The 24,316-nt window shown below is 41.9% G+C and overlaps 2 protein-coding genes across 3 annotated transcripts in view; one reads left to right on the top strand and one right to left on the bottom strand.

Moving 5' to 3' along the window:
- CCDC93 (coiled-coil domain containing 93) overlaps positions 1 to 6,649 on the top strand; it is a 91,286-nt gene extending 84,637 nt beyond the window's left edge. For both annotated transcript variants that reach the window (XM_012468400.3, XM_012468399.3), the window contains exon 24: positions 1,823 to 6,649. In XM_012468400.3, coding sequence (XP_012323823.1) covers positions 1,823 to 1,876 — 54 coding nt within the window. In that variant the 3' untranslated portion in view covers positions 1,877 to 6,649. The remainder of the gene's footprint in view (positions 1 to 1,822) is intronic.
- A 6,470-nt stretch (positions 6,650 to 13,119) lies between these two features.
- LOC105728134 (5-hydroxytryptamine receptor 5B) overlaps positions 13,120 to 24,316 on the bottom strand; it is a 28,099-nt gene continuing 16,902 nt past the window's right edge. The window contains exon 2 of the mRNA XM_012468401.2: positions 13,120 to 13,783. Within this exon, the coding sequence (XP_012323824.2) occupies positions 13,448 to 13,783 (336 nt within the window). The 3' untranslated portion in view covers positions 13,120 to 13,447. The remainder of the gene's footprint in view (positions 13,784 to 24,316) is intronic.

Raw genomic sequence — 24,316 nt, 5'->3', positions numbered from 1 at the left:
AGATTGGTGACAGTTGAAACTTATTTACTGTTTTATATTTTCATTATGGAAATCTTCAAAAATACACAAAGTAGAGAGCATAGTATAACAATATAATAATGTAGCTCTCTGTTCCCTGTTCCATCTCTTCCCCTCCATTTGTTTTAAGCTGGAGTCTTTTTTTTCCCCAAGTACATCTCAATAATCCATTTTAAAAAGAAAACTTTCTTATTTTCTTTCTTTTTTTGAGACAGAGTTTTGCTCTTGTTGCCCAGACTGGAGTGCAGTGGCGTGATCTTGGGTCACTGCAATTTCTGCCTCCCAGGTTCAAGTAGTTCTCATGCCTCAGCCTCCTGAGTAGCTGGGACTACAGGGGCCTGCCACCACGCCCAGCTAATTTTTGTATTTTTAGTAGAGATGGGGTTTCACTATGTTGGCCAGGCTAGTCTCGAACTCCTGACCTTGTGATCTGCCAGCCTCAGCCCTCAAAGTGCTGGGATTACAGATGTGAGCCTCTGCACCCAGCCAACTTTCTTATTTTTTAAAAGAACAAATATAACCCAGCATCACCTTATTTCTATCCCCTCATCACCCCACCCATGAACTACCTCTCTCTCCCCAAAAAGGTACTCAAGTGTCAGAGCACCTTGCTTCTGACAGCCTCAAAGTATTCAGCCTTACTACCAGGGCAAGTACCCACCTGTTTCCTTGCTCCCTGAGCGAAAGATACGTCTGAATCCTATAGATGAGCCTGCACTAGTCTTAGCAAAACCAAGGTCACTGTGGTCATGCTGCCATCACACTGCCAAGAGATCGGAGGGCTTCTCAAGAGCTGGGAGCACCTGACCCTGACCAAGGGAGGTGGAAAAATGGACGGTGGCAGTTTTGAGTGCAGAGGGTTCAAGGGTGAAAGTTTTTCTCCCACAATAAATGGACCTCCAGGAAAACACGGCTCCTGGAGGGCTGACCAGTGCCAAGCCTTGGGCCCTGTGAGCTCTACCTCTCTGAGCCCTTTCTGTTACTACTATTACCTCCCAATTTAAAAGCAGCACTCCTTGTGACCCTGCCCAGAGACTGGGCTCAGGGTTATTGGAGGTTTGCTAGCGGATGGAGGTATCCGGAGCTGCTAAGGCCAGTGGAACAAGGGCAGAAGGCGCGGTTAGAAGCTTTTGAAGATGACCCCAGAAGGGAACATGAAATGATGCAGAGGTGACTTGTGCCACTGGATGTCAGATTCTACAGGCAGGGGCTGGGACAGTGACCAATCTCCTTTAATGATAACCTGCAGTACACGCCATTGATTTCATATACCTTGGTTTTAAGGAAGGGCAGGTTATTTCTTGATGAATATCTTTTACTCTATTTTCTGAATTTCCTTCTTAAAGACAAGAATATTCTTAGCCTTCACTGTTGTTAGAACTTCTGTACATGTTTTGCCTGCTATGTAAACTAGGGCTGCCTTTTATCTCTTTTTAGGCTGCTGTCTCCAAAGCCTTCCTTCACTTCCTCACCACAGTAGGCCAAGACTGGCAGATAAGCGTGCTTTCTGCTTCTTTCCCCTTGAGATTTCATAGACTTCATGAAGTATTTTCGAATGACAGTGCCTATCCTCGCATTTCATTCTCAGTCTGACAGCTTAGAAATGGAGCATCATTATAGCTATTTTGATGTTGAAGTCAGTAGGTCATCAGGAAGCTTTACCATGCTGGCAGCAGCATGCCAAGAGACAGGGTCAGCCAGGAGGTATCTCCCATGGGGATATGAGAAGAGCATTAAGACCTTGTTCACCTCACATGGGTGCTAACATAGTCACCACTCTTTACACTCTCTACTTCCCCTCCAGGAGGGCCGCAAGAATGAGATGCTGCTGTCCAAGGTGAAAGCCAAGGCCTCCTGAATATCCCCAGCTATGGTGTATGTCATTGATTTTATTTTTAAGCACTGTATATCAACTACAAGATCATGAGATGGTTCTGAAAGCAACAGTAGAAAGATGCAGGTGTAATGGTTTCAACAACCTGGATGTTTTCTTTCTCCTCTTCCATTCATCTCTGTTGGCTGTTGTTGATGGAATCAGAGAGTATAAACACATGGCTTGGATAACACCCGTCATCCTATGAAGAATGTGGGCAGTACTTGTTCTCTGTTAATTCAACTTTTATGTCTCCAGTAACATTGCACTTTTGAAGGTACCTGTATTTGTATGGACTCTGAATAAAAGAATTATTTGTTTAGCAAGTAGTAATTGAGCACCCACTGGGAATTAAGCACTGAGGAAGATTCAGAGACTGTGAAACACAGTTCCCACCACACAGGCATCCAGCAGGTGGCCCAGAGAGGCAGATACAGCCCACTTGACCGTAGAGCTGGGCCACCTGAGGTGTTTTTCAGTAAACAAAAGGCATTTAACTGAATGATCAGCCCATGTAGTGGTCACTTGGGCTTTTCACCTGCCATGGAACCTTTTGTTCCCAGCTCCTCCAGGTGCCAGCCAGCAGGCTTGGTGACAAAGCAACTGGAATTAAAGTTCGATGTCATTGGTTTAATTTTTATATGTTACTCAAGTTTATATCTCAGAAAATTGAAAATGGACCTCATGCTGAGGACATTTCAGTAAAAATTACACCTTCCCCTGCCCCAGTGTTCATTTGAGTCACAGCATGCAGAGGGGCTGTGCATCCCCCTCATGGAAGGCACAGTCCATGAGGCTACACTGCAGATGGGTCATGATCTGATCCAGGAGACAGATGGACACTGTTCCCTGCACTCAGGGCAAGTAGGGTGTCAGGAAGAGCAATGGGGTTTGCAGAAATTCAGGGAAATTTCCTGGAGGAGGCAGCATTTGGGCCTAATGTAAAGGGAGAATTGGATGTTGATAGGCGGCAGTGAGGCTGTTTTAAATGAAAATTCACTATGATTAAAAACCCAAGAGGGTGCAGAGGAGTGCAAGGCATGCATTTTGGGAAAGGAAGGGATAAGCCAGTCTCTGCAGGAGGCTTCAGAGACCCATCTGGGAAGTAGGGCTGAGACTAGGCTTTGGAAGGCCTTGAAGGGCAGTTGAGGGGTTGACTTTAATCCTTGGAAATGACCAGTGCAGATCAAACACAGCTCCTGCTGCCCTGGACCTCAGGAGTCTGGTAACGCAGTCATGTTCAGTACGTTTGTGCTCCATTCTGCATAAATCTTGCAAACATACCAGGCAGCAAGTTTGGACAGTAACACAAAAGCTTAAACATGTCAACCAAGTGGGGCATTCAGCGGCCACAGAAGTGTGTTCATTTTTAGTTCCCTAATGGATGTGATTAAGCAGGGCTGATGTGTACAGATTTAAAAACACACACACGTGTTCGATTAAAAACAGCCATTGGTTTCAGTGCCAGGGCCAGCACGGCCTGCCTGAGCCAGGCAGAAGCTGCAGCTTCCAAATCGAAACTGCCACGTGTGGGTGCTTCCTGGGCCATGTGCACCTCCGCCTCAGCTGGTCCCTGAGCTATGGTCATGAGGGGGCTTTGAAGGGCTCAGTGAAGTTGAAGCAAGTAATTGCAAAAGAACAGGTGGCACTTTGAGGGCAGGGGAAGGAGACAAGTTTGTATTTGAACTCATTATCAGGGAAACATCTATGTGATCTTGTTAAGAATCTTACAGGCCCACACCTGGCTAACTGAACTTTGTGAGCAGTTAGGGCAGTTATTTGAATATTTTTCCACAGGTGGTAGGGAGGCAGATGACATTCTGTGGTTACTGGAGTCCACTTCTGTGCTGATGGGGAAACTATGGCATGATTCATCCAAAGCAACGAGTAATTCTTTTTGAAAGTGCAGGCATTTATTTTGAGCTGTATTTCACAGGTGTTTCATTTGGTTTGGTTTTGGTGTACAGAGGTCTCCATAGATCTCTATTCCCTTTTTTTTTAATCCACAAGTCCTACTACAGATAAATCAGTGTGTGTTGCCTGAATACACTTTAAATTAGACTACAAAAGCCAGTTTGAGAAATTCACACTTGCTGCAGACAACTCCCAGTGTGGACAGTGCCTTTCTGAGTAATTAGGATGTTATATGACTTTACAGTGAGGCCATACAGGCTAAGGAGAAGCCCCAAGGACCCTGATCATTTCAGAAGCCACCCAGAGAGCCAGAAGGGGGCCTCCCGGGGCTACGGCTCTCTGTGTGCCTAGATATAACGTGGCATTGTGCTCTAAGCCCACAGGCTTCTCCAGAGTTAAAAGGAAGCGAGAACATCCTTAAGTTACTTTTTTAAAATGTGCGCTTCAGGAGGAACCAGGTTTCCCCAGGAAGGGACAGGCTCCCTGCTCAGTCAGCACAGGGAGTTGCTAGTGGGCAGCCTGCCCAGTGCTGTGAAATCTGCCAGCCTCTGGGTCAGGGGCTCCCTCCCACTACGTGCTTCTCATGGAGTACATGGGACTGCTCTGCTTTGAGCCGCAATCATAGCTGTTGTGAGCAGGACAAGATTGGGTGATCAAGAGGTGTGTTGGGAGATACTGAGACATTTTTTGATGTCTTTGACCTGTGTTGCATCTCTATTGGATGACTGGGGTTACCTACACCACCAGAGGGAGGTGCAGAGTGTTAAACAGTCGCCAGAGTCACACTGAGGGGTGTTTTAACAGAGGACAAATTCCGGTTTGTCAGGCATCTCTCTGTTAGAGTCTGGAGTTCATGGTTTTATCGGTTCTGGCCCGTAGCCCATACATACTTTGAAGATAACTGGGTCCTGCCAGTGTCCACTGAGTGTGTCAGCTGGGGAAGCGTTCTCTGACATCACTGAGCCCTTGGGACCTCCTGAAGCCTTGAGTAAAGGCTGGGGAAGGCCTTCAGACAGTCCTTTTAGTACCTCACAAAGTGCCACGCCCGGGACCTCAGACCTCAGGGTCGCGACATTGATGTTGTCAATCCCCAGTCACGTCTCTAGTGACCAAAGCAGACCTGCCTGAAAGGGCACTCCGGACAGTGAGCCCTGGTCGTAACCTGTGCCCTCGCATTTCTCCTGCCTCAGATGGTCTTGTTTGCCTGCTTTTTAGGTGACTGATGATCACCCTAAAAGGGAGGTAGGCATCTAGTAGTAGCACAGTTACTTTGACTGAGCCTGACCCCTTGTTCTGAAGTGCAGATGTTGGGTTGAAACACGCATTAAGGAAGAACACTTTAAGGAAGCACTTTATGATGATTTACTCATGGCCAGTGTTGGCCTCAAGCTAAAAGAACATCTTAATGCAGAACAGTACAACAAAGAGCCCCACAGGAAGGGCCACCATCATCTGTCCCCATGGTTGGGATTGCCAAGGAAAGTGCCTTGTTCCATGCATCTTCAGAATCCCCCACACCCTCTCTTGATCCTTTTCATGAAGTCCAGAGCATTCCTTCTATGACGGGCTGAAGATGCTTTGTAAAAGGCAGTGCTATAATAGTGTTCCCTCTTCTCACAGTAAATGTGCAAAAATCCTGGGGGATTTGGTGCCTGATCTGCAGCATACTTGACCACACAGGGAATACTGTGGATGTTCCACGCCAGTCTTACATCCGTCCCCCAAATGTGCCGAGCTCATGCCTGCTCATGGCCATTGGCCCTGAGCAGCAAAAGTAAGGGCCTTTCCTGTCCTACCACAGTCTCCCTAGCATCTGGCTCAAGGTAGATGACTGAATGGGAAATTCCGGTTGGATAAAACAGCTTTTCCAAATTGCAGCTTTGCATCTCTGTATTAGCAAAATTTAGATTTAACCTTTCCTTTACTCTATGCATAGTTTGAGAACAGGTAAAACAGTTTTCACAACTTTCGAGGGTCTCTTAGGGTATGTTTGTTATACCGGAACCTTGAAGTTTGGGATGAAACGTGTCAGAGGTTTCTAATCTTTCAAAGGAATTACCTTTTACAGATTGTTTTTTATTCCCCAAGAAGAGAAAAAGAGAGAGAGGGAATGAATACACTAATGTCAGAGATAAGGTATGTTTTGGCTCAAAATGTGTCATGAATCTCAAGGTAACTTGATGGGTAGAAATGTCTCAGCCATATGAACCAAGCAGTGAGACCACAGTGCATGGCTATGGGTGGCAGCACTGGATACAGTGTTGGCAGGAGTGTGACGTATAGGTGCTCCATGGGGGACAGCTGGACAGTGTCCATCAAAAGTGCAAAAGCATAAGCTTTTTGAACCAGCAATGCTACTCCTAAGAATTGTTCCTGTGTACAAGGGTTTTTGTTGAAACATTATTTGTAATAGCAAAAAGTTGGAGAGTGCCACCAATATAGGGGAGTGATTAAATACATTATGGCCAGCTTAAACAATGGAATAGTTTGCAGAAGTTTAAAAGAATGGATCCTGTGTTTATGTACTACCGTAGAACGATCCCTAAGATGCATGATTAAATGGGGAAAAAAGAAGCTCATGGTATCCTAATGTTTGGAGTGGAGAAAAATGTGTAGACGTGTGTGTGTGCATATGTTTTCACACAGAGATATACATGTGTATATCATGTATCTGCCTACATAAGCCTAGGATATCTCTGGGAGAATACCCAGCAACCCGGCAGCCTGATTGCCTCTGGGAAAAGGGGTAGGAATGACTTTTCAATGTACACCTTTTGTACCTTTTGAATTTTGTACCATGTACATGTATTATCTATTCAAAAATAAATAGTTTCTAATTTTTAATTTTGTTGACATTTCTTAAAAAAATAATAGAACCAAAATGGAAGAAAATTCTGATTCACTAAATCTGCTTTCTTAAAGATAAAACCTTTGATTCAGAAGTAGTGAGACTCTTTCTTGGGTCTTGAGGCAATGGGCCATGCAAAGGGGCTGTCCTTCTGGTGGAACCGAATGGGGCAGTGAAGCAAAGGCTGGCTCTGCTCACACTCTGGGAGCATGTTGGGCTGGCAGAGAGAGAGATGGGGATGGGGAGGTGGATGGTGAAGTGACTAAGACCTGGGACAGACAGGCTGCAGGGTTGCCTGCGTCTCACAAGAATCACAGTGCAACCCTAGTCCTCTAATTTTGGGGGTACAAAAGATAGGGATACCTCTGAGTCATGGTCCAAGGGGAGCTGTTAACATCCTCCAGAAGCCATGGCCATCTTGTGTGGAAACCTGCTGTCGTTGATCCTTCCCCACTCCTTCTTTTTTAAAAAAACCAACATAACTCTGATTTTGTCCAGCTCTGATGTGGCCCTGTGTTAGCCCCAGGAGAAAAACATGACATACCCAGCTGTTCCAATCCGGGGAATCTCACTTCTGTTTGCCAAATGCTGGTCTGCGGATGGTCTAACCCAGCTATGACCAGTTTCGGGGAGACTGCTGAAACTTCTAGGAAAGACTTTCCTGCTGATCAGTGAGAGATGCATTTGGAGAGCTTCACCCTTTCTTCCTGTGCTAAGTTGTGGAGGAAGGACAAGACAGGGTTGGGGCAACTTCAGCCATCTTGAGACCATGAGAAGAGACATCCCAACATACTGAGGTTGGCAGAGGGGAAAGATGGAAAGAGCCAGGCTCTCTGAAGGCATGACGAGCCTCTGAACCATGCTGGGGCCCACCTGCTTCCATATTCTTGTTCCATGAGAAAAATGAACCTCTGTTAGCTTGTGCATTCAACCAACAAATACTTGAGTTTCTTCTATGTGTCAGGCCCTGAGAATATAGCAGTAAAAACAGCAGACAAAAGAACCTATCTTCCTGGAGCTACTCTCTCCAGTGAAAAAAACATACAAACAAGATAAATATGTAAATATTGTCATGTGGTGCTTCAACATGCTGCTTAAAGCAAGGAGGAGTATCAGCAGTGTCTGGTTTGGTGGCAGTTGCAATTTTATATTGAGAAGTCAAGGAAGTCCTCGCTCACTGACTAAAGAGGAAGTGAGTATAGAGATACTATGTGAAGAAAGTTCCAGGCAGTGGGGACAGCAAGTATAAAGGCCCTAAGGTAGGAGCATACCCAGCAGGTTAGTTTGAGGAACATGAAAGGGACCTGCGTGGGGAGCCACTAGAGGGTTTTGAGAAGGAAAGTAATGTGATCTGGGTTCATTTTAATAGGCATCCCTACACTGGGTGCAGTGGCTTATGTCTGTAATTCCAGCATTTTGGGAGGCTGAGGAGGGCAGATCACTTGAGCCCAGGAGCTCAAGACAGCCTGGGCAATATGGTGAAGCCCCGTCTTTACTAAAAATACAAAAAAAATAGCTAAGCATGATGGAGCACACCTGTAGTTTAAGCTAGCTGGGAGGCAGAGGTGGGAGGATGGCTTGAGCCTGGAAAGTTGAGGCTGCAGGGAGCCATGATCACACCACTACACTCCAGCCTGGGCAACAGAGTGAGACTGTCTCAAAAGAAAAAAAAAAAAGGGATCCCACTGGAGGCTGTGTTGACTATGGGGAAGCCAGGGCAAAAAAAAGGGAGTCCAGTTAAGAGACCCCTGAAATAATCCAGATTAAAATATAACTGAAACAAAAGTTTTACGAGATAATACTTACCCTTTTAATACTACACTCTGATTTTTCTCCTGTTTCAAAAATGCTGAGCATTGAAGTGCTGCTTTCCATCATCCCGCCATAGCAGATGCCTTGTCATGGCAGGTGGAATGTACTTCCCCTTGACTTTGGGCATTTGCTTGTCCTATGGGTTGTCAGCTTACTTGATACACGTTTTGAAAGTATGCTTGAATGGTTGGGTTTACCTTCTTGCCCTTCTCTCTTGAGAAGAACATAGTCTGTTGGCCCAAGGACAGGATGAAGGACAAACAGGGCAGCCTAGACGCAACCTGCAGCTTGAAGCCAAGCCCAGAAGAGCCCCGCCTAGATCAGTGAAATCCCAGCCAAGTCAGGCGTATAAGCAAGAAATAAAGACTTGCTATATACCACCAAGACTTCATAGTAATTGCACATGACTATTGAGAACGTAGCTGATTGAGCCAACTACCAAATTGGTTTCATGCTAGGTTACGACCTGGAGTTCAAAAGATACCTCTGGACACCACCCAGGTGAGGGGCCAGAAGAGCAGCCTTCTCAGGATGCGAACTGCATGTGGAATAGACACTCACAGAGCACAGCCATTATCATAAGAATCCAAATTCCCTCAGACAAGGCTGGTCATGGTAGCTCATGCCTGTAATCTCAGCACTTTGGGAAGCCAAAGTGGAGGATTGCTTGAGGCCAGGAGTTCAAGACCAGCCTGGGCAACATAGGAAGACTGTGTCTCTATACAAAAAGAGTTTTAAAAATTAAAAAAAAAAAAAAAAAAAAAAAAAAGCCTGAGCGCAGTGGCTCACACCTGTAATCCCAACATTTTGGGAGGCCAAGGCAGGTGGATCACGAGGTCAGGAGTTCGAAACCAACTTGGCCAATATGGTGAAACCCCATCTCTACTAAAAATAAAAAATTAGGCCGGGCGCGATGGCTCACGCCTGTAATCCCAGCACTTTGGGAGGCCGAGGCGGGTGGATCACGAGGTCAAGAGATCGAGACCATCCTGGTCAACACGGTGAAACCCCGTCTCTACTAAAAATACAAAAAATTAGCTGGGCATGGTGGCGCGTGCCTGTAATCCCAGCTACTCAGGAGGCTGAGGCAGGAGAATTGCCTGAATCCAGGAGGCGGAGGTTGCGGTGAGCCGAGATCGTGCCATTGCACTCCAGCCTGGGTAACAAGAGCGAAAACTCTGTCTCAAAAAAATAAATAAATAAAAATAAAAATAAATAAAAAATTAGCCGGGCATAGTGGCATGCACCTGTAGTCTCAGCTACTCGGGAGAGTGAGGCAGAACAATCACTTGAACTAGGGAGGCAGAGGTTGTAGTGAACTGAGATCATGCCACTGCACTCCAGCCTGGGCAACAGAGGGAGACTCCATCTCCAAAAAATAAAAAAAAAAAAAATTTAAAAATTCCCTCAGACGTGCTCAAAGAAAGATGGCCGTACTTAAAGGAAGAAAAGTAGCATAATTCATGCGTTATACATTACCAAATTAATGAAATAAAACTCTTCCATTGGCCACATCCATCCTACAGGCCTGGAATTTTGCGAAATTAAATTGTGACACCTTAGTGATATCTTAGAAAATAAATCCACTCAAGGAAGAGATGAATTCCTCCAACAGCCTCCCAATTCCGTCTTAGTCATGTTCTATAGGCAAAGGGATGGAGGCAGAACAGAGACATTACACTCACCAAGGATGTTCTGAGAATGTTAGTTGGAAATCAGATACGTTTTTGTCAATAGAATTCCATTTTGTTTACGCTGAATTAAAAGGAATCATAAGTGCATCCTTACATAAAGTCAATCATCAACTGATCCGTTTCAGGAATTCAACATTTTAGTTATAGTGAGCAGTTGAATAAGGCTTTACTGACTAGGGAAAAGTTTGAAGTCCAAAACGTCCAACAGAAGTTGCCACCAAATTAGCAAGCAAATAGTTTTCTTTTAAGGAAATCAAGACGTAAATGTGACTCCTTCTGCCTGGATGCTTCCATAATGATAGGATGTTAAGTCAAAGCCCTTGCCGAATAAACACAATAATAAAAGCACACTATCCCATACAAGAATAAACCAAAAAATTCTACAGATGTCTACCCAACCATACCCCGACTCTCCTTGAAACCTTATTCCTGGAATCCAACTAGAATAATGCAAGAGGATCCACTATATCAGGTGCATTCTGCAAAGGTTCACGCAGATCTCCTGCTGCAAAATGCAAGCCACAGTTGAAACATGGAGTCTAGTCAGGTTTCTGTTAGGTTCCTTTCATCTTTCTCATGTTTGGATACAGGCAGACGTGAGTCCAAGTACCTGTCGGCTGTGTACTCACTGTGTGACCATGGGCAAGCTATTCACCCTCTTAGAGTGTAGTAAAGTGAGGACTATATTTACCTTATAGAGTGAATGCAGTAGTAAGTGATCATTTGTATATAAAATCCAGTACAACAGCTGTGTATGACTGGTGCTCAATCATCAAACACTACTTTTAAAATTTATTCCAGAATGTGCATTTTATGAAGGGAGAGATGGAGAGATTATTCATACCCCCTATTATATTTCACTCAACAAGGGAAAATCTTCAGTAGACCCAAGCTTGAGCTCTGGCCCTTAAAAAATAATGATGGATAACTGAGTATATCATTTGACTGGTAACTATATACCTACCTGTTTCACCACCTCCAGATTGTCAGTCACCTGCTTATTACTTTCTTCCCTGCCTTAATTCACAGGATGTGAGGTGGCTTGTAGGAAACAAGCAGAATGACAGTAAACTAAAAACTGACCATAAAATGCTGGGATAGGGAAATCTAAAATTGGAATTATAGACTGGCTGGAAACATTATAAACAAATAAGTTGGTTACTGGGTTTTATATAAATTCCAGAGTAAAGGAATTTGGTTCTGTGCTTCCTCATCAAAATGAAAATGGAAACACAGTCAATTAATAATTCTCATTATCATGAAAAGAAAACACACCTTCACAAAGAATGTAATAGGATGATTAAATACATCCTTATTGAGATGCATTGATGGGCTTTAAAAGAATGTTTCCTGTATCTCCTAATGAAAAAGAACAGAATTCTAAAACACAACTCCAAGAAGGGTGTATAGGGTGCCACACTAATTACCTTCATCATGTCCCAATCTCTAGCAACAATGGAATGTATGGACTATGTATTCTTCCCAGACTCTCTTCAGAACTCCTCCTTTTAACAGGATTGGCACCTATCAGAGCTAGAACTGTATATGGCTTGAGGTTATACTGGTCCATGATCCACAATTGCAAAAATACAGAGTTGAGAAAACAAGTGCTTGTAACTCATTTTACAATACAAATGATCTGACTCAAATGACTTAAATGACCTGCACTAATACGAGGCTATTTCTAGTCCTTTTCTTACAAGGTATATATTCACACATCTTACTGTGGAAATATTCAGGTATTGATGACACGCTGCTGTCCTAGGCCCAGTCAGGGGTGTTTTCTAACTTATAGACTAGAAGATACATCTCTAGAAATGATACCTTAGAAAATAAATCCACACAGGGAAGAGATGTACCTTCTACATCTCTTCCCTGTGTGGATTTATTTTCTAAGGTATCACTAAGCTGTCACAATTTAAATTCACAAAGTTCCAGGCTTGTAGGATGGTGTGGCTAATGGAAGAGTTTTATTAATTTGGTCATGTGTAATGCACAAATTATGCTACTTTTTTTCCTTTAAATATGGCCGTGTTTCTTCAGACATGTCTGAGGGAATTTTTTTAATTGTCTTATAGTTAATTTTTTTTAAAATTTAGAAAGGCATATATAATGTGTGTATATAGATATACACACACTATATATGTGTGTGTGTATATAGTGTGTGTGTATATATATATATATATATATATGCCTTTCTAAAATCCCCAAAATAATTCTGGATTCTGAAACACATCTGGTCCCAAAGGCTTTGGAAAAGGAACTGTGGACCTGTATTCTCTGATAAACCTTAAAATACTGGTACTTTTTAGTATAAGTGTGAAGAATGTCTATATAACTCAGTTATCAAATGAGCCAATGGTGGAGCAGAACCTTTTGTGCAAATTAAAAAGCAATAGACAGCTATTCTGCCTCCAAATTCAGGTAGACTATGGCCAAGAAGATGTAGTCCATGCCTTTGGCTTCCTGTACATCTGGGCCACATTTAACATTTTCTGGAAGGCTACAAGTCACTATGGCAGTTTTGGGTGGGGGTGAAGGATTGTTGGTTTTGAGTCCTACAATGGGCATCATTTTTCCCATCTCGGTGTCATATGCCTGTGTGTACACCACAAGAATGATTCTGAGCTAGAAATGAATTGCCTGACAAGCTCTAAAAAACACTGTTGCCTGGGGTTGCACCTCCCAGAAATGCCAATTTAATTGGCTTACAGAGCAACCTGAATATCCAGAAGCATCTTTCACTGATGAAGGCCTCCTCATCTTCTCACAAATTGGGATACACTATCCTATTGGGGAAGCATAAGAGGCTGGGGAAGATAAGTAAGGTTGATGAAAGATGTAGACAGGGCTCTTTTCACAGAGAAGGCAGTCTCTTGAGTGCTGAGAAACCCCCTCTGAGGAATATACTATTAAGAAAGGAAAAGCAAATCAGCTTCAACTCTTGCATCCGTTTTAAGCAATCAACAGCAGCTGCCTAGAGTGCTGTCCTGGAAAGGGTTCTGAGACGGAGTTGTTGCTCAGTGGGGAGACAAGCCATGACCGACTGGCAGCGTCTGCCATGCACATGGGAAGAAGGCATAGTTAGTTACAACCCCTGCCAGACCTATGCTGTCTTTCTTGAGAGCCTTGGCTCTGCTGCTGCTACACTCCAGGCCCAATGATATAACTAACTTTCCAGACAGCATTAGCACTCAGCTGTGGAGGGAAGGATCTCAGATCACTGATGAAAAAGTCCAAATTTCCTTCCTCCTTACAACTCTACCCATGTCTCTCTAACCCCTGTCTTCATCTCTGCTTGTTAAAGAGGCTCTTGAAGGCATTGTTGTAGTTCTTGTTAAAAGCTGTGTAAATCAGGGGGTTGAAGAAAGAATTGGAGTAGCCAAGCCACAGAAATATGCTTTTCCAGATGGGGGGCAGGCTGCAGGCACAGAGTGGACTGATGAGCTCCGTCAGGAAGAAGGGGATCCAGCACAGCACAAACACACCAATCAGAATTCCCACCATCATGGCTGCTCGCTTCTCCTTCTGCTCCCGCCAGGAGTCTCCACTTGCCTGAAAGGCCACTGTTGCTCTGCAATGCGCTCTGAACACCATTTCAGCCTCATCAGGTGCTTCCTTTACCTTAGAACAAAGAAAATATGGAATTAAAAAATAAAACAGAAAAACAGGGAAGAAGCTGAACGAACCAGAAAGTCAACAGCTCCTCTTATATTTGTCAGAGAATTGAGGTCACAGTGCTAAATGCTGCTCCAAAAATGGGAGAGTCAGGTGAATACAGAGAATCACAGCTTTCCAGAGCAAAAACCCACAAGCAGAAACTTCTGCAGGAACCACTCCTGGGGTAAGAAAACATAAACTCTAATTGACAAACTGCTAGAGGCTCACTGTGGAAAAATCTGACAGTTAAAAACTCCAGGAGAACTTGCTCATGGAGGGGAGTAGAGTGTGGAGGTAGACATTTTTACGTTTTATTTTCTCCAGGGTCTCTATCAGGTCCACACAGTGAATACTGGAGAAAAATCACCCTGTGCTTTTGGCAAGGGGAAGGGAAAAGAATCCATTTTGAAATACACCAAACCATTCTGTTCTTAATAGGGCCTACCCTTTTGAGAATTAACTTACCAGAGCCTAACCTGAGGGGCTTTTATCAGAGCCTAATCTACCTGGGGGAAGGGAAATACCCAACTCCAGCCCCCTGTAGCCATTCTGCCCCACCTAAGGGGGAAGTACGATTGAGAAGCACTAGTGAAGTTTACAGTCCAGGTGCACAGGCTCAAAAACAACTGAGACCTAATCAGTTCTCAGTAGTCACAGGACTACAGAACACTTTCCCGTCTCCCATACCTCACCACCATATTAACTAAAGGCCTGTCTATCACAGTTCCTTTTACCCAATGCATCATGTCTACCTTTCAACAAAAAATTACAAGGCACACTAAAAGGCAAAAAACACAGTTTGAAAAGACTAAACATGCATCAAACCAGAGTCAAAGATGGCCTTGATGCAGGAATTATCAGACAATGAATTTTTTTAAACTATGATTAATATAACAGCTTTAAAAAGTAGACAATATGCAAGAACAGATGAATAATGTAAAGCAAAGAAACTGAAATTCTAAAAAAGAATTTTTAAAATGTTGGATATCAAGACACCAAAAGAAATGAAGACTCCCTTTCATAGATTCATTAGTAGACTGGACACAGCTGAGGAAGGAACCTCTGAGCTTGAGGCTATGACACTAGAAACTTCTGAAACCAAAACATAAACAGAAAAAAGATTTATAAAAATAGAATAGTCCAGAATGGTAAGACAACTACAAACGTTGTAAATACACTTAATGAGAATACCAGAAGCAGAACAAAGAAAGGAACATAAGCAATATTTGCTTTTCAGCCTGAGCCTGGTACAGCCTGTGCAGAGTGATGCTGGAAGGCAATGGAATCTTTCCAGAAATAGCCTCAAAGAAAATGAGCCAATTGTGGTTATTACTATTATTTTGCTAGGAGATGACTAGCTTGGTGTTTTCAGTTCAATGTGTAATTTCTATTAGGAAATCAACATAAACAAAGAAGAAGCAGTACAACTCCTGAGAAGCTGCTATGAAACAGACACGTGCTACATGCCTGCAAGAGATGACTTTCGTTCTTCCTTAAGAGATTATATTATCATCCCCACTTCACAGCTGAGAAACCACTCTGAAAGATTAGACACCTTGGTCCAAAGTCACACAGTTGCTTATTGTTAAAGCTAAAAGTCAAACTTGGGTAATTTAAAGGAGAGCCCACACTCTTAACCCCTACATGTTACTCTGCATCTTTGAATAAAAGTGATCGATCTGAATGGGTTCCTACAGAATCTATTTTTGGGGTCATATTTATGTTGGGGCGCTTGCAGAATGGGCATCTATGGCTCCTTAGGCAATTCCTGGGCCGCTAGCAACCAGCTCTGGGGGCACCCAGAGTCTCCCTCTTTCCTCTTGTCTCTCAGCAGCCTTTGGCCCTCAATGCCCCTCTGCACACCTGTCTGATGACCACTCGTGCTCAAGAGGCCTCTGACCCTGGATTTAGAATCGGCTCATCAGGAAGGTGAGAATATGAATTGTTGAATCCACACAACCAGTACTACCTGGGACTTTCTGGTCCTGTTGTACAAGGAGAGGTGCTCTGAATACAGAGGTTGGAGAGATAGAGCACTATAAACAAGGCCACACAAGCAGGGAAAGGCAGAACCAACGTGCCTGCCCAGTCTCCATGGTTCCAGGGCTGCAGGTTTCTTTCTGCCGTGCTAAAACATGACCTAAAAGATGAGTTTACCTACATGTCTTTATAGAGTCTAGGGCTTTTCCATTCAAAATTAATTAAGGATCAAATCGGCCAAACAACAAATGCTCAGACCCTGATTGATCACCTACTGTGTGTATAGGAACAATGTACTGAAATTTCTCATGAGGTCTCAATTTTAAATATTCTGTCCCACTATTCCCATAAGTACTGTATTGCCTGTATTGCCATACAGGGTCATTCCATGGACATGGTTAAGTTACTATGTCAGGTGCGTTTACCCTATAATTTGGAAAGTCATTCAGCCAGTCTGATAAAAGATCATGGAGTTTAGGATAGAGTCCTTTCCTTTGCCAGTATACATCCAGCATCCTCCCCACCTGCCACTTGGAGGAAAAGAGAACAAACAATATCTTCCTTATCTTGGAGGGCAAATGTGTACTCTCTGAAGAGGCAGCTGAGAACTGGCCTGCCAGCCAGAGCCCCTCTTTATATTGGGGCATGAATCTGTAGATGTCATTCAGAATATTGTGTCATGACAAACACTCTACAAGGGTAGGAACTTGAGTATTCTGTCTACTGAAGAATCCCTAGCACCTAGTGTGATGTATGGTATACAGTAAGTACTCAATAAATAACCATTGAATAAAGAAATATGTAGGGGAGATAATTCTCTTGCAAGTCTCTTGCATTCCTACACATTTTGCTAGCAAAGATTCTGGCAGCCTTTGTTATAAACCAGTTTGTCACGGATGTTTGTATAGCAAACAGCTCTGGAAGATAGAGACACTATCTCCCAGTGGAAAAGGGGGTAAGCTTGTTTGCAACCCATTGTAAAAGATTCAGGCTTCTTTTTTATAATATAAAAAATCTGTAATATAATAATACAAAAAATAAGAGCAGAAGGAACTGTCCAACACTAGGCAAAAGATTGGGGTTCCCTAACCTGAGAGTTCTCTGCTGTGATGCAAACCCATCAGAACCATCCACATCACTCCTGTGGGACTTTGAGTGAAAGGGGAACTGATCCATAGCTGAAGCTCACACTGTGTAATAAAGTTTTTCAATTCCAACCCAAGAGCATCATGTCTTCTGCCAGCATCCAGTAATGGCAGGCTGACTTGTTAGCCTGCAGGCAGAGTAAAATCTCAGACCCTTCATAGATCTTGACATATGTCTAGCACTTGGCTAGGTGGCTCCACACACGGTCCTAGTCAGTTATGACAGCAACCACCTAAGGAAGGAAGGAGGAAACCAAGGCTCAGAGCACATTAAAGATTAGCTCGACTTCCAAGCTGGGTCCCCATTTCTAATATCCTACCAAGAAGAACCCTACCTCTATCACAGGCTCATTGTGAGGACTGAAGGAGACCATGGTACAGAGAAGGCCTTCAGTAAAGGTCAACTTCATGGCTCCTGTCTCTTCCCACCCCTCTAAAAAATGCCAGCTGCCACAGAAAAAAAGTTCCAAACCTTCAATCCTCTAATGTTGTCAGATAAATGTCTTTAGAAGAAGAAATAGAAAAAAAAATCAGAAAGAAAGACAGTCCCTTAATCACTTGTGGAACCTACCACTTTGTGCTGTGACTACAAGTGTCACACACTCATTATAGCAAGATGCTTTACGAGGTTGGTGTCAGGGGACCACATTAATCCTATCAGCGACTCAAGCCCTACCACATCTGAGGAAAGGACATTGAGAACTTTCCAATTAAGCTTGAAGGCAATCTGGATTATAACTGGAATGTACAATTTCTGACCAGAGCTTGCACATCGGTGGTCAGAACACCTCGGGCTTCATTCTCTCTGTCCGAGGTTTAGTGAGATAACCAAGCTCAAGTCTTATTTCTCTCTAAGGCACTTTAAAGAGATAACTAATAAAAATGCCCCCAAAGTAAACGAACAGGGCTGGCTTATTTTAGAGCCTAAAGGAAAATTTTCTCAGCTCTTTCTTAACGAGATTTTCTTGTAAAAACAAACTGAGAACACAGCTAGGCTTGAAGACAATAAACTCTCCCCTTAGTGTAATTACAGGCACAATAGAATGTAGTCTTATTAAGCTCTTGGGTATGCTCATAACATAAGGCACAGTTGCTAGTGCTATTTGGAAAACATGGATTTTTTTTTTTTTTTTTTTGGTTGGGAGTTTAGTCACCCTGGCATGGCTAAGGACCTACTGGAGTTAATGCTGAGAAGGGGAAGGTGTAATCAAGTGTGGTAATTAAGGTTAAGTACATTTGTGTTTTCAGCTCTGATATCATCTATCTAAAACCATTCCCCTATACTACTAGAAGCGGATTCCTTGTACAGGGGGTGGATACAATGGGGAGAGCGGAAGTTGTGTCTTTTTCATTATGCATTATTTAGCTTCAGTGTTCTGATATGTGCCTTACAGGGCCAGGGCTCCAGGACAGAAAACTACCCCTGCCTCAGAGAGTCCTAGTTAATACCCACTGTGAGTTCCTCCTCACAGGCAAGCCAGCACTACAGAAGGCTGAGCTTTCTCCTCCCAGGAAGGGCTTCAGGAATTGTTTAATGCGAATTGGGCAAGCTAGCAGCTACATAGATTTCTGGGTAATGAGTTTAAATCTTTCTTTAATTTTCAAGGAATTCTGTGACCTACCCCAAAAAGTTAAGAAGCATGGAGTTTAGGTCTTGTTTTTCCACTGAGAAGTCCAATGTTCTCCAAAACTACACAACTATAAGAAATACACAATCCCTATACCATACTTCTTATAACCCTTTTGTTTCGCTCTTCCTCCAATATTCCCTAACAATCCAGTAAGAGAGAAAATAGACAGGGAAACAGTGGTAAAGAGGCAGGATGAACATAATGATGTAGGGGGAGCAAGGAAGAAATTTATAGAGACTTAGAGAACCATGGATATTTCTGAAGGTGTAGGGAAAATACTTGATGCATCCAAGTATCTTTGAAAATTTTCAGACAATTAGGTGCCAGTCTTAAAGGAATCAAACCATAGCCAGATGTTTTGTCATCACTGATACAATTTGATTCATAATATTTAATTTTCTAGAGTTAAAATAACTTGCAGTTTGGCATGAGAATGTGTTTGAGCCCACAGCTTTTTAAATAGAATGAGAAGAAGAGTGGTGATTTTCTACCACCCTCTTTTCATATCTGAGCTCAGGCTGAACCCAGCTTTCATTTTTGGTTCTATCTAGAAGCCCACCAGCTGCTCAGTCTTTCGGGTGATCCAGATTACAAGTAAGCATTGGAAAGGCAGTAAAAACATAAAAGGTTTAGATAAGGACACTACAAGAAAAGGAAGTTACAGGCCAATATCTATGATGAACATAGATGCAAAAATCCTCAACAAAATACTAGCAAACTAAATTCATTAAATTCATTAAAAGGAGCATTCACCATGATCAAGTGGGATTTATCCCTGGGATGCAAGAATGGTTCATCTTACGCAAGTCAATAAATGTGCTACACCACATTAACAGAATGAAAAACAAAATCATATGATCATCTTAATAGATGTAGAAAAAATCCTGGACAAAATTCAACATCTTTTCATGATAAAAATTCTCAACAAATTAGGCATAGAAGTAATGTAATTCAGCTTAACACGATAAGGGCCATATATGACAAACTCACAACTAACATCATACTCAGTGGTTAAAAAGTGTAAAGCTTTTTCTCTAATACCAGGAACAAGACACGGATGCCCAGTGTCACTTCTTTTCAACATATAATACTGGTGAAGTCCTAACCAGAGGAATTAGGCACAAAAAAAAAAGAGAGAGAGGGAGAGAGAAGTAAAAGGCATCCAAGTAAAAAAGGAAGAAGTGAAAATTGTGTTGTTAGCAACATAATTTTATATATAGAAAACCCTAAACACTCCACCAAAAAAACTGTTGGAACTAGTAAGCAAATTCAGTGAGGTCGCAGGATAGAAAATTAATACACACATATCAGTAGTGTTTTTATACACTAACAATGAACTACCTGAAAAAATTTAAGAAAACAGTTTCATTTACAATAGCATAAAAAATACTTAGAAATAAACATATCCAAGGCAGTGAAAGATCTGTATGCTAAAAACTATAAAACATTAATGAAATAAAATAAAGAAGATATAAGGAAAAAGTTATGCCATGTTTATGAATTGGAAGAACTAATATTGTTAAAATTTTCATATTAACCAAGTGATCTAGAGGTACAATGCAATCCCTATCAAAGTATCAATGGCATTTTTCATATAAATAGAAAAAAGAATCTTAAAATTTATATGGAAACACAAAAGACCCTAAGCCAAAGTAATTAAGCAAAATGAACAAAGCTGGGGGCATCACACTACCTGACTTCAAATTATGCTACAAAGCTATAGTCACCAAAATAGCATGGGCGTTAGTTCATTTGCATGCTGCTATGAAGGAATACCCAAAACTGGATAATTTATAATTTAGAAGTGACTCACAGTTCTGCATGCCTGGGGAGATCTCACAAAACTTATAATCATGGTGGAGGGGGAAGTAAATATGTCCTTCACATGGCAGTAGGAGAGAGAAGTGCCAGCAAGAGAAATGCCAGACACTTATAAAGCCATCATATTTCATAAGAACGCACTATCCTGAAAATGGCATGGTGGAAACTGCCCCCATGATCCAATTACCTCCCGTTGGATCTCTTCCACAATATGTGGGGATTACAATTCAAGATGAGATTTGGGTGGGGACATAGCCAGACTATATCATGCCATAACTGGCCCCTCCCAAATCTCATGTTCTCACATTTCGAAACAAAATTGTGCCTTCCCAACAGTCCTCCAAATTCTTAACTCATCTCAGCATTAATCCAAAAGTCCAAGTTCAAAGTTTTTCTGAGACAAGCAAGTCTGTTCTGCCTATAGACTTGTAAAATCAAAAGCAAGTTAGTTACTTTGTAGATTCAACGGAAATATAGACACTGGGTAAATACACCCACTCCAAATGGGAGAAATTGGCCAAAACAAAGGGGCTATAGGCCCCATGCAAGTCCAAAATCCAATAGGGCAGTTATTAAGCCTTAAAGTTCCAGAATGATATTCTTTGACTCCATGTCTCACATCTAGGCCACACTGATGCAAGAGGTAGGCTCCCATGGCCTTGGGAAGCTCTTCTCCTGTGGTTTCTCAGGGTACAGCCCCCTCTCAGATGCTCTCATGGGTTGGCATTGAGTGTCTAAGGCTTTTCCTGGCGGACAGTGCAAGCTATTGGCAGATCTACCATTCTAGAAGGCAGTGCCCCAGTGGATTCTGTGTGGAGGCTCCAACCCCACATTTCCCTTTCACACTGCCCTAGCAGAGGTTCTCCATGAGAGCTCCACCCCTGCAGCAAAATTCTGCCTGGACATCCAGGTGTTTCCACACATCCTCTGAAATCTAGGCTGAGGTTCCCAAGCCTCAGTTCTTGATTTCTGTGCACCTGCCGGCTCAACACCACATAGAAGCTGCCACCACATAGAAGGCTTGGGGCTTGCACCCTCCAAAGCAATGGCCTGAGCTGTACCTATGTCCCTTTTAGCCATGGCTAAAGCTGAAGCAGCTGGGATGCAGGGCACCATGTCCCAAGGTTGCACAGAGCAGTGGGGACCTGGGCCCAGCCTATGAAACTATGTTTTCCTTCTAGACTTCCAGGCCTGTGATAAGAGGGGCTGCCATAAAGATCTCTGAAATGCCCTGGAGATATTTTCCCCATTGTGTTGGTGATTAAGATTCAACTCCTCATTAATTATGCAAATTTCTGGGACAGGCTTGAATTTCTTCACAGAAAATGGGTTTTTCTTTTCTACCACATCATTGGGCTGCATATTTTCCAGACTTTTATGCTTTGCAACCTCTTGAGTGCTTTGTCACTTAGAAATTTCTTCTGCCGATACCCTAAATCATCTCTCTCAAGTTCAAAGTTCCACAGATCTCTAGGGTAGGGGCAAAATGCCACCAGTCTCTGCTAAAGCATAGCAAGAGACACTTTTGCTCCATTTCCCAAGAAGTTCCTCATCTCATCTGAGACCACCTGGACTTCATTGTTCATATCAATATCAGCATAGTGATTGAAACCATTCAACAAGTCTCTAGAAAGTTCCAAACTTCCTCATATCTTCCTGTCTTCTAAGCCCTTCAAGTATCTAGGAAGTTTCAAACTTTCCCACATTTTCCTGTCTGTTTTTGAGCCCTCCAAACTCTTCCAATCTCTGCCCGTTACCTAGTTCCAAAGTTGCTTCCACATTTTCAGGTATCTTTGATAGCATCACCCCACTACCTCAGTACCCACTTACTGTATTAGTTCATTTTTACACTGCTATGAGGAAATACCCAAGACTGGGTAATTTATAAAGGAAGGAGGTTTAGTTGACTCACAGTTCTGCATGGCTGGGAAGGTCTCAGGAAGTTTACAATTATACCAGAAGGGGAAGTAAACATGTCCTTCTTCACATGGCAGCAGGAGAGAGAAGTGCAAGCAGGGGAAATGCCAGACACTTATAAAACCATCAGATCCTGTGAGAAGTCACTGTCATGAGAACAGCATGGGGGAAACTGCCCCCATGATTCAATTACCTTCCACTGGGTTCCTCATGACACATGGGGATAAAAATTCAAGATAAAATTTGAGTGGGGACACAGCCAAACCATATCAGCATGGCACTGGCATAAAAACAGACACTTTGGCCAATGAAACAGGATAGAGAGTCCAGAAATATATTCATGTATCTGTGGTCAATTGATTTTCTATACATGTGCCAAGAACACATAATGGGGAGAAAAACAGTCTCTTCAATAAATACCAGATATAAAATGAAATTATAACTAGGTATTTTTCAATAAAAACTAGATACCCACATACAGAAGAATAAAGTTGGATGCTTATCTTACCTCTTATACAAAAATCAACTCAAAATATATTAATGACTTAAATGTAAGACCTGAAACTATAAGAGTACTAGAAGAAAACATAGGGAAAAGCTTCTTGACATTCATAGATGTATATATGTAATAATTTTGGGGATATGATCCTTAAAGCACAGACAACAAAAGCAAAAATAGACAAATGAGATTACGTCAAACGAAAAAGTTTCTACACAGCAAAAGAAACAATTAACAGTGTGAAGAGACAACTTACAGAATGAGAGAAGATATTTGCAAATGACACATCTAATATGGGGTTAATATCTAAAATATATAAGGAACTTGAAAAACTCAACAGCAAGAAAACAACCTGATTTAAAAATGGACAAAAGACTTCAATAGATACTTCTCAAAAGAAGATATACAAATGGCCAAGAGGTTTATGGGAAAAAGAAGTGTCAACATCAGTAATCAGAGAATGCAAATTAAAATCACAATGAGATATTACATCATATCTGTTAGAATGGCAATTATCAAAAAGACGAAAGAGAAGTGTTGGTGAGGATGTGGAACTAACAGAACGCTTGCACATTGTTGGTGAGAGTTTACATTAGTACATCCATTATGGAGAACTGTATGGAGGTTCTTCAAAAAGCTAAAAAGAGAATTATCATATGGTCCAGCAATCCCACTTCTGGGCATTTAGTATGTTAAAGAGATATCTTCACCCCTATGTTCATTGCAGAATTATTTACAATAGCCAAGATATGAAATCAACCTAAGGGTCCATCAATAGATGAATAAGAAAAATGTGACGTGCATATATATACAATAGAATACTGTTTAGCTTAAAAAAGGAGGAAATTCTATTATTTGTGGCAACATAGTTGAACCTGGAGAACATGATGCTAATTGAAAAAAAAAAAAAAAAAAAAACAGGGACAGAAAGATAAATACTCCATGATCTCACTTTTATGTGAAATCTAAAAAATCAAATTACAGAGGTAGAGAATAGAGTGGTGGATACCAGAGACTGGGGGGTAGAGGGTAGAGGGGCTAGGGAATGGAAAGACTTTGATGATATAGTACAAAGTTTTAGATAGATGAAGGGAAAAATTTTTCAAAATCTATTGCACAGCAAGGTACCTATAGTTAATGTGATGAATATTTAAAAATTGTTACAGCATATTTTAAATTTTGTCACTACAAAAATAAAATATGTAAACTGATAAATATATTAATTTTCTTGATATCCATAATATGTGTGGATGTATGTGTGTGTGTGTGTGTATATATATATATATATATATATATACACACATAAATGAAGCCTTCTATTTGGCCATCTTTGCTCTACCTCTGAATGAGTACTGTAATGTTTATATATATATATATAATATATATATATAATATATATGTTTATATATATATGTTTATATATATATATTATATATATATATATAAACATTACAGTACTCATTCAGAGGTAGAGCAAAGATGGCCAAATAGAAGGCTTCATTTA

This window comes from Aotus nancymaae, unplaced genomic scaffold (genome assembly GCF_030222135.1).
Source record: "Aotus nancymaae isolate 86718 unplaced genomic scaffold, 86718_ANA_hifiasm-v0.15.2.pri h1tg000029l, whole genome shotgun sequence".
In the NCBI taxonomy this organism is placed as follows: domain Eukaryota; kingdom Metazoa; phylum Chordata; class Mammalia; order Primates; family Aotidae; genus Aotus; species Aotus nancymaae.
This window is presented reverse-complemented; position numbering and strand designations above follow the sequence as displayed.